The sequence below is a fragment of the Pundamilia nyererei genome, unplaced genomic scaffold (genome assembly GCF_000239375.1).
Source record: "Pundamilia nyererei isolate P.nyererei 1_Seehausen unplaced genomic scaffold, PunNye1.0 scaffold00021, whole genome shotgun sequence".
In the NCBI taxonomy this organism is placed as follows: Eukaryota; Metazoa; Chordata; class Actinopteri; order Cichliformes; family Cichlidae; genus Pundamilia; species Pundamilia nyererei.
The window spans coordinates 5,294,842-5,305,545 of NW_005187422.1; the positions used below are offsets into that span (position 1 = coordinate 5,294,842).

At 39.6% G+C, this 10,704-nt stretch overlaps 2 protein-coding genes across 2 annotated transcripts in view; both read left to right on the forward strand.

Moving 5' to 3' along the window:
• Positions 1-1,306, forward strand: part of LOC102196975 (tapasin-related protein-like) — a 2,623-nt gene extending 1,317 nt beyond the window's left edge. The window contains exons 3-4 of the mRNA XM_005726762.1: positions 618-931; positions 1,271-1,306. Coding sequence (XP_005726819.1) covers positions 618-931; positions 1,271-1,306 — 350 coding nt within the window. The remainder of the gene's footprint in view (positions 1-617; positions 932-1,270) is intronic.
• A 5,133-nt stretch (positions 1,307-6,439) lies between these two features.
• LOC102197252 (signal-regulatory protein beta-1 isoform 3-like) lies at positions 6,440-9,283 on the forward strand. Its single transcript, XM_013909190.1, has 3 exons — positions 6,440-6,491; positions 6,887-7,204; positions 8,920-9,283. The coding sequence occupies exons 1-3, from the start codon at positions 6,440-6,442 to the stop codon at positions 9,252-9,254; spliced, it is 705 nt and encodes a 234-aa protein (XP_013764644.1). The 3' UTR covers positions 9,255-9,283.
• Positions 9,284-10,704: the final 1,421 nt, after the last annotated feature.

Consider the following 10,704-nt stretch of genomic DNA (forward strand, 5'->3'; position numbering starts at 1 on the left):
TATATCTATATCTATATATATATATATGTGTGTGTGCACAAACAGTTGCCTGCAAACCTAAATGAACTGTCTCAAAGTTGTAAAAATTCCAGGGTGCAGCTTATCAGCAGCACGGTATGGAGATCTGCCAGTTGTGTTTGCTGCTGGAAGATCCCACTAGTGCTCTACAGAGCTTCCATGTTAAGCTTTGATAAATGAAAATAACAAACTTGGGCTGTACTGAATCCTGTACAGTGGTCATTCGTTACATAAGCGATGGATGGGTGCAGCTAAAGGTGGTTTTGCATCTTGGCTTAGTTTTTGTTAAATAAATAATGGCGTAACATGCCATGTTAATCTGTGATTGTCTTTACTGGATATTTTTATTATGCCTATAAAACCTTAGCATTGAACGAGGGTGTACTTTCTTTTTAAGAAAATTACCCAACTGCTCACTTGATTAATAATGAATGTGTTACTGAGGACTTTATGGTCTTCATAGCTTCAAGACCAAGATGCACAAAACAATTAGTGACATTATATCCATTTTTGTGCAAATTGTCGAATTCAAGCACGATCATTTTAAATAATTTTAATGATAACAATGTAATATCTGTTTCTGAACCGTACACCTTCAGCTCTGCCTTCAGTGTTGCTCCCAGAAAAGGCAACAGTGAGAGAAGGACAGGAGAAAACCATACAGTGTGATGTAACAGGTTTCTACCCAGAGAAAGTGGCTGTGACGTGGCTGATCCAAAATGGCACCCAGACCATCCATGCAGGGTTGGGCCAACTGTCCCGTGTATGCAATGAGCTGGCTGTACACAATCCAGATGGCACCTACAGCATTCGTAGTGGCATCACGCTGCACTCCTCAGTTCTAAGGGGTGGAGAAATACATGTCATCTGCCAAGTTGAGCACCAGACCTACAATGGTCTGTACAACCGATCTGTAACACTGGCTGTTCAAGGTGGGATTTTATTCATTTATTCTTTGGATCGCTTGATTTCATAGATACATAGTGGTATACTGTAGCGCAGGTAATCAGAAGATTGATAGTTTGATCCCTGGCTGCTCCAGTCTGCATGGCAAAGTATCCTTGGACAAGAACCAAAAGTTGCTCATTGGCGTATGAGTGCGTGTGAATGTTAGACAGGAAGCACAAAAAAGCAAAGTACAAAGCAAAAGCGCCTGTAGTTCACTTGAGTTTTCCAGTAGAGAAGAAAAGCACCATATAAGAACCATTCCATTTAATATTTACTATGTTACTTTCATGTGCTTTTCCTTCAGCTCCATCAGAGCCGCTTCACAGTACAGCCACTGTGATAGCTGTTACAAGTGCAATAACTTTGCTACTGGTCACCTGTGTTACTGGAGGATCTTTATATCTCTACAGATATTTTTACAAAGGTATGTATCAACACAGGCACATTTTTTTTTGTTAAATTTTGATAATTTGCTTTGCTTGGTCTTATTTGAATGCGATAATGTCAGATGTTCACATTAAAGATGTCTACAGATTTAACAAATTTGGCAACTATGTGTAAATTAAGGGAAAAACTACAGCTTAAGTTGTAAGCCTAATCTTAAAAGTAGAGAAGGTGTTCTTTCCCAAATCCAAACTGGAAGCTGGTTTCACAGAAGAGAGGCCTGAAAGCCTCCTGTTCTACTCCTCCCATTCTACTTTCAAATACTTTAAGAACCACAAGTAAGCCCGCAGTCTGAAAGTGAATTACTTTGTTGGGGTGATACGATACTATGAAGCCTTTAAGACAGAGCCTGATTATTCAAGACCTTCTATGTGATGAGAAGGATTTTAAATTCAATTCTGTATTTAGGGAGCCTTTTTTTATCCCTTTATTACCATCCCTTTAAAGTTTTACCTAGATATCATAAAGTTTGTTTGATTTTGAAAAAGTTTGATTTCATTAAAATGAAAAGAAAATGCTGCTATTTCTCTTCACAGTTCCATTTAATGTTTCGGAAATCAGTCAGCCCAACATCATATACGCTCAGGTGCCCACAGAACTGAAGTGCACCATTCAGGGAGCCACAAGGTGGGAGCTCAAAGTGAAATGGTTTAAACAAAGAACCAGTCCAGACTCAGTGATTCAGTCAGAGTCAGGTTCTTCAGATTCCCTGCTGGAGACTGAGGATCTCAGCGAGCGGGCTTGTCTGCAGTCAGATGGCAAAAATCACACATCTCTCCTGCCTGTATTTCTGACTGTTACTGAAGACCAAACCAAATACCAGTGTGTAGTGTGGTGCAAGGACAGGAGCTTCAGAAGGGAGACCACAGTCAAGGTTAAAGGTGAGTAGTTTTGGCTTTGGGAGCAGATTATCAGACAGGGCACTCTGAGAATTCAGCTCAGTGGGGAAATCCTCAGCCCGGTTTCATAAGAAAACATGTTCATGTGCACACAAACTGTTACGTTTTATGTGAGTGTGAGCATGGATTTGTACTTAAAGTTCTTTTAATAATATGACAGAAGCATGATGTTTCAGAGAAACACAAAGTATCACACACTGAGAAAAGAAAGCTATTCTTCCCAAACCACAATCTTTTTCTAATTATACGTTTTTAATCCCTAACCTCAAACAAGCTGTTTGAAAATCTGTGATGTGTATGACTTGAAATTGTCATACGCAGCACAGTGGCAAACGTTTTTAACTCCGCCCCCAATTCCTCTTATCACTAAAATGCAACCTTTAAAAGTGGGAAATATTCAATATGTGCAAATGGACATGAACTGGTACAGAAAAAAAAACTATAAAATTTGTTTCCAGGAACAAATAACAATAGATTAAAGATTAAATATTACAACTATTTCGAGAAATGTCATGAGACTGTGTTGGAATCCCATAATGCCATGCATCCTAACTAAAAGTTTAACTGGAGAAACACGTGACCCAATCCACGTGTACCAGTAAGTGCAGTAGGCATATTTAATCCTATTTATAGAAAAGAAGTCATGATTGTGTTGAAATTCTATTTATCTATATTACATTATATAATTAAGTTCTGTACCATAATTTATATACATATAGTATATATAGCTACAGTGGGGCAAAAAAGTATTTAGTCAGCCACCGATTGTGCAAGTTCCCCCACCTACAATGATGACAGAGGTCAGTAATTTGCACCAGAGGTACACTTCAACTGTGAGAGACAGAATGTGAAAAAAAAAATCATGAATCCACATGGTAGGATTTGTAAAGAATTTATTCGTAAATCAGGGTGGAAAATAAGTATTTGGTCAATAACAAAAATACAACTCAATACTTTGTAACATAACCTTTGTTGGCAATAACAGAGGTCAAACGTTTACTATAGGTCTTTACCAGGTTTGCACACACAGTAGCTGGTATTTTGGCCCATTCCTCCATGCAGATCTTCTCGAGAGCAGTGATGTTTTGGGGCTGTCGCCGAGCAACACGGACTTTCAACTCCCGCCACAGATTTTCTATGGGGTTGAGGTCTGGAGACTGGCTAGGCCACTCCAGGACTTTCAAATGCTTCTTACGGAGCCACTCCTTTGTTGCCCGGGCGATGTGTTTTGGATCATTGTCATGTTGGAAGACCCAGCCTCGTTTCATCTTCAAAGTTCTCACTGATGGAAGGAGGTTTTGGCTCAAAATCTCACGATACATGGCCCCATTCATTCTGTCCTTAACACGGATCAGTCGTCCTGTCCCCTTGGCAGAAAAACAGCCCCATAGCATGATGTTTCCACCCCCATGCTTCACAGTAGGTATGGTGTTCTTGGGATGCAACTCAGTATTCTTCTTCCTCCAAACACGACGAGTTGAGTTTATACCAAAAAGTTCTACTTTGGTTTCATCTGACCACATGACATTCTCCCAATCCTCTGCTGTATCATCCATGTGCTCTCTGGCAAACTTCAGACGGGCCTGGACATGCACTGGCTTCAGCAGGAACACGTCTGGCACTGCGGGATTTGATTCCCTGCCGTTGTAGTGTGTTACTGATGGTGACCTTTGTTACTTTGGTCCCAGCTCTCTGCAGGTCATTCACCAGGTCCCCCCGTGTGGTTCTGGGATCTTTGCTCACCGTTCTCATGATCATTTTGACCCCACAGGATGAGATCTTGCGTGGAGCCCCAGATCGAGGGAGATTATCAGTGGTCTTGTATGTCTTCCATTTTCTGATGATTGCTCCCACAGTTGATTTTTTCACACCAAGCTGCTTGCCTATTGTAGATTCACTCTTCCCAGTCTGGTGCAGGTCTACAATACTTTTCCTGGTGTCCTTCGAAAGCTCTTTGGCCTTGGCCATGGCGGAGTTTGGAGTCTGACTGTTTGAGGCTGTGGACAGGTGTCTTTTATACAGATGATGAGTTCAAACAGGTGCCATTCATACAGGTAACGAGTGGGGGACAGAACAGCTTCTTACAGAAGACGTTACAGGTCTGTGAGAGCCAGAGATTTTCCTTGTTTGAGGTGACCAAATACTTATTTTCCACCCTAATTTACAAATAAATTCTTTACAAATCCTACCATGTGGATTCATGGATTTTTTTTCACATTCTGTCTCTCACAGTTGAAGTGTACCTCTGGTGCAAATTACTGACCTCTGTCATCATTTTAAGTGGGGGAACTTGCACAATCGGTGGCTGACTAAATACTTTTTTGCCCCACTGTATATACCAGACTAGGAGGCACAGTGGCTTGGTTCAAATGCACTGGCTGTGGCCTCTGTAGAGTTTGCATGTTCTCTATACATGTGCTGGGTTTTCTCCAGGTTCTCTGGCTTCTTCCCACAGTCCCACATGTCCCCAAAGACATGCAGTTATTGGGGTTAGTTGGTGAATCTAAACTGCCCATAGGTGTGAATGTGAGTATAAATGTTTGTCTGTCTCTCTGTGTTAGCCAGAGACAAATGAAATGAAATAGGAAGTTTGCCAGATTTTGGGAAAATAAACACATGATCCTATTTTAAGTGGTGTCTACATATAAGGCGACATAATCGCACCAAGCATCTTTGATTCATATATCCGATGACATCATTCCAAAAGTCCTCATCTTTGGCTTTTACTTCCCATGAGATTAATGAAAGATTCAACGATAAAATTTATGCTAGATCTTCTTGTCACAACCCCAAAGGGGATTTGTAAGAAAGCACTAAATGTTTGTGTTACTGGAAACTTCTGGTTTTTTTTGTTGTTGTTGTATTTAAATTAAACAATCTCATTTGGGGCTGCATGTCTTGCCAATCCTGAAAAAAACTACTTTCATTGTTATTTAACGACAATCATTTACAGTTTGGTCCAGATATATTAGAACACTAACACAAGTTTTGTTTTTTTACCTGTTTACTGTAGTTTGACAATGGACATTGAACATTATGTGTATCTCCAAAGGTTGATTCTGTTCATCTGGACGTAGCGTTTTGTGGGAGAAACGTTAAGATTAAGGAACTGACCTCCCAGCCCATTGTTCCTTCAGTGGGCTGGTTTCAGTCATTATGCAAATGTACTGTTTATAAGATTGGAACCTGCAGTCAGCTGAGACTGAAGAAGTCACCTGGATGAGTGACGAAACGTTTCTCCCACAAAACGCTACGTCCAGATGAACAGAATCAACTTTTGGAGATTTACTTTCCTGGATGATTGAGCATGCATCAAAACAAAAGTAATTGGACAGTTCACTCAAAGTGCTACTTCACAGGCAGGTGTGGGCAATTCCTTTGTTATGTCATTATCAATTAAGTAGATAAAAGGCCAGGAGTTGATTTAAGGTTTGGTGCTTGCATTTGGAAGCTTTTGCTGTGAACAGAAAACAGGTGGCCAGCTCCATGCCGTTGAAAAGAAGCCATCCTGAAGCTGAGAAAACAGAAAAAACCCACTCCTAATATTGGTACAATAAATTGAGTGGCAAAATCTACAGTTTGGTACATCCTGAGAAAGAAAGAAGCACTTGTGAACAGTGGTGGATGATTGCAGAATTATTTCCATGGCGATGAGAAACCCCTTCACAATAGCCAATTAAGTAAACAACACTCTCCAGGGGGGAAGCATACCACATCATCTGTAAAACACAGCAGAGGCAGTGTGCATGGCTGTTAGTGGCACTGGGACACTAGTGTTTACTGATGATGTGACAGAGGATAGAAGCAGCCGAATGAATTCTGAGGTGTTCAGGGACATACTGTCTGCTCAAATCCAGCTAAATGGAGTCAAATTGATTGGGCAGTGTTTCATAATATGGATTTACAATGACCCAAACAAACAACCAAATCAACTCAGGAGTTTATTAAAGCAAAGAAGTGGAATATTCTTGAATGGCCAAGTCACCTGATCTTAGCCCAACAGAGCATTTCACTTGCTGAAGACTAAACTTCAGACACAAAGGCTCACAAACAGACAGCAACTGAAAGCTGCTGCAGTAACAGCCTGGCAGAGCATTAAAAAGGAGGAAGCCCAACATCTGAGTTCATACATGAGTTCAAGACTTCAGGCTGTCATTGCCAGCAAAGAGTTTTCATACAAGTGTTAGAAATGAACATTTTCTTTTCAGTTATTCAATCTGTCCTGTTGCTTTTGAGCCCCTGTAATAAAGGGATTGTGTTAAGATTGCTTTGGTTCCTCACATTTTATTTTTATCTTTTTGTTCAATCCACTGAATTAAAGCTGCAGGTCTGCACTTCAACTCCATCTGAGTGGTTTCATTTCAAATCCGTTGCAGTAATGTACAGAACCACAATTAGAAAAAAGTTGTCTGTGTCCAAATATTTATGGACCTAACTGTATTTATGGTATGACACAATCTTAGCTTTTTCTACCATTAGCATGTTTGACTACATAATTTAATTATAAAATTATGCCTGTTGACTGACTTCATTTTCTTCTCATGTACTCTCCTCCCACCACACACACATATTTCCAGTAGAACCATCTTTTCTTAAGATCTCCAGCATTCCTCAGATCCCAAAGGTGGAGAGGCTGCTGGTTCTCTGCTGCCGCGTGGAGAACTTTTACCCCCAGGACATCGACCTGGAATGGTACAGGAATGATGGGGAGAAGGTCCACCTCGTCACTCACTTTGGCCCCTTCTCTGACCAGAGCCGCCTCTACAATGTGTGGAGTAAGATCGAGCTCATCATGGCCATAGAGGATGAGAGGGCCATGTACACTTGCCGTGTTTACCACTCCAGCTTCCAAGCTCCGGGGTACAAGGATGTCTTTTACCACATCAACACTCAAGGTAGCAGCTTCAAATGTTTTAGATTAGATGAGATTAGATGAAACTTTATTAATCCCTCGGGTGGGTTCCTCCAGGAAATTCAATTTCAGGGACAAAGGAGTTTTTAAGTCTGTTGGTTCTTGACTTTGGGAGAAGCAACCTGTCGCTGAACAGGCTCCTCTGGTTATTTATGACCGTGTGCAGAGGATGCCCAGCATTGTCCGTAATGTCCAGCAGTTTCTTTAGTGTCCTTTTCTCTGCCACTGTCACCAGAGTGTCCAGCTTCATGCCGACCACAGAGCTAGCCTTTCTGATCAGTTTTTCCAGCCTGCATGAGTCCTTCTTTACTGTGCTGCTCCCCCAGCACACCACAGCATAGAAAAGTACTCCAGCAAACACCAGCTGGTAAAACATCCTCAGGAGCTTCCTGGAGATGTTAAAAGACCTGAGCCTCTCTGATTAGATTAGCTGGTTAAGAAAATGTCCTGGTGATGATGTAGTATGCAAAGGTCTTGAGACACCCCCTCATTTCTTTATATCTTGCTAGGAAATGGGACCTAGATGCAGTGATTTATGAAACATGCAGACATAAATGGAAATATGTCTACAGTAAAAATACCACCATGCATAGCTCCTGATAGTTTTCCATGGTCATAATTCTATCAATTTTGACAACATCCCAAACACCACTAGTAGCCCCAAACATGACAGTCTCCACAATGTTTACAAATTTATTTCTCAAGGACATGATACTAATCCTATAGATAGTTTTAAGGCCTCCCACTTTTTCTTTTGTCCTCTTTCGTGTTTTGTAGTTTCCTCAAAGTTTTTAAGGACACGCTGAACCTTTCTGCTAAGATATGACAGCTAATGGAAAATTTTTGTTGGTGTAAAAAGACTATAACTGTGTTATAGATTCAAAATTGAACTATAGAAATTGGAATAAATCAGGTGTGTGTGTCACAGGCTGAAAACGGTGCCTAAAGATACAATTTGTAATTGGTTTGTTGCTAAGTTTTCTGTTATATGTTCACACAGCACTGGTCAGAGATCAGTCTGAAAATGGTCAGAGGCATATAAGAGGTCCCTTTCTGGCATTAAATTGATTGCAATTTATGGTAAATCACAACCTGACCTTCAGAGTCAAAGGTAGCAGAGACCATGATGCTCTGGGAAGATAGACTAGTCAGTGTTAAAAAGGACTACTTTTCTATCAGCTATGATGACAGGTTTATGTTTCTTTTTGATGTGTTAAAAGAAACTGGAGTCAAATTCCCAAATGTCAGAAAATAAAACAAAGTGACTAAACTAGCTTTAGCTACTGATGATCTGTGAAACTGTACACTCATTGGCTAACAACTTGTCCTCCTCATCACATCTGGGGTTTTACAACCAGGATGGTGATGACAGAAGCTTTAAAATGGTACTTTAGAAAGTAGCGGGTCAAGGTATCTTTTTTGTTGTCTATGCCTCACTATCCTAAATCTACTTACTATCCTAAATTTCAACCACATCTTATAGTTTTTTGGGTTTTTTTGTTACCAGTAGGATACTTTAGACTTGTAATTAGCAATTTAATTATTTAAAATTTTACTTTGAATTACTACTTTATTTCCATTCCACAGTTTGCATTTTCTTTCTCATTGAAAATTATACAAACAAGAGTTATTCAAAATGATCCTTCAATATCAATATATCCATAATGCTTTACTACATGTGTTGCTTTGTTCAAACAGGAACCCCCCCTGATGTGATGTTCATCAACCACGAACCTCAGTGTCCTAAAGTGAATGAAGAGTGTACTTTGCACCTGCACATAAAAGACTTTTGTCCTGAGGAGGTGTTGGTGACATGGACTAAAGATGGAGACAAGGTTGTCTCTGGTGTCTTTAATACTCCCCCCAGCCTGAACGTCAACGGCCTGTACTCCATGTTCAGTTTCCTCAAACTCAATCCCACCAAGAATTACCAAGGCTGCACATTCAAATGCCAGGTGGTTCATAGTGCTCAGAAGGAGCCTGAGGAAAGGCTCTTCATATTTCCAAAACTCTGCCTGACAGACAGCTGTTGATGTCTAAACCTACTTTGGACCATTTCACATCTGGGGAGTAAATAATTTTAGTTTTAATTCTGCAGTTCTGCTGACTACAAAACTGTAAAACAGAAAACAAAAAAAATTGAAATGCTTTAGTTTGATATCTGCAAATTTTATCCTGCCTGAATATCACTTTAGGTTAAACAGGCTGGGTTATCCGCATTTAAGACTGCTATAAACCTTTTCTGACAATCTTAAAGACCACGTGATGCCCTCTGGATAATACAATAGCCATTTCATTATTATTTTTTGTTTTTATCACACACAATATTGTATTTCATATAGTTAACAGTGTCAGTTAACTATTAAGCCATTAAACTAACTCTTCTAAGGTGATGCTAGGCGCTCTACCTTTTAAGCTACCTGCAGAGTTAGTGCAGTCAGTGCACACGCTGCTTTGAATTTACTCTAAGTTTTGAGTAACCTTGGTTTCATTGCTATATGTTCCTATATGTATTCTAATTGCTGCATGTTTTTTTGTTCTATTTTTTGTGTGCAGAACATTTTTATTTGTATAGCAAACTGTAGTTTGTAGTTGCAAACAATTTCAAGTTTTGTTACAAAGATTGTTGAGAGAGGGACAATTGTTTTGTTGTTGTTTTCAATTAACAGAATTAAATGTTGAAACACAAGTAAGTGTGTTCTAATTCCTTAAAAATTATTATTTTAATTTCAATTTATAATTTGTGTATTCCAGTTACAGTGTCACAATGTCATTTTAATTAAGTGAAAATTTACATGATGTGATAAAGCAGGGGTAATCAATTACAAACCCAACAGGTCCGGTTACTAAGATTTCTTTCACAACAAGGTCCAGATCTCAAGTCTTTTTCATCCCATGGATTAGGGTTAAATCGAAACCATATATTTCCCTTTCATTATAGTAATATTTAAGTTTTTGTTCAAATTAGGACACATGAGTAACAGAGTGAACTTCAGGCCTTACTTGCAAATAATAAAAATATTCTTTTTCAATTTTAAAATTTCTATTTTCTGAATCAACTTTTTTCACCTTCAGTTGTCTGTTCCTCTCTATTTTGTGTCTGCAGTAAGCTATGGTTTGATTGGCTTACCTAACTACGTAAACAGTAGGCGATTACTGTAGGGACTGGTTTACCTGCGACCATAGTTTTATGGTGTACTGATAAAACAGTGCTCTGGGTTTATGCATTACGGGCAAATTTTTTCTGTCACTGATTATTGGTCTGGACAGAACGAGCACTTCGTCTGGATCTGGACCAAACTCTGCCATTTGGTGATATATGTGATAAAGCAACCCAACATTAAAAAAAAAAGATCAGGTAATCAGGTAATCAGGTGATTACCGTGATCAGGTAAGGTAAAGCAGGGAAATGCCCTGTAACTTACTTTAAAACGAAATATGTTCCCTAAAACGGTGGACAGAGCTACAGACCCATGACACCCT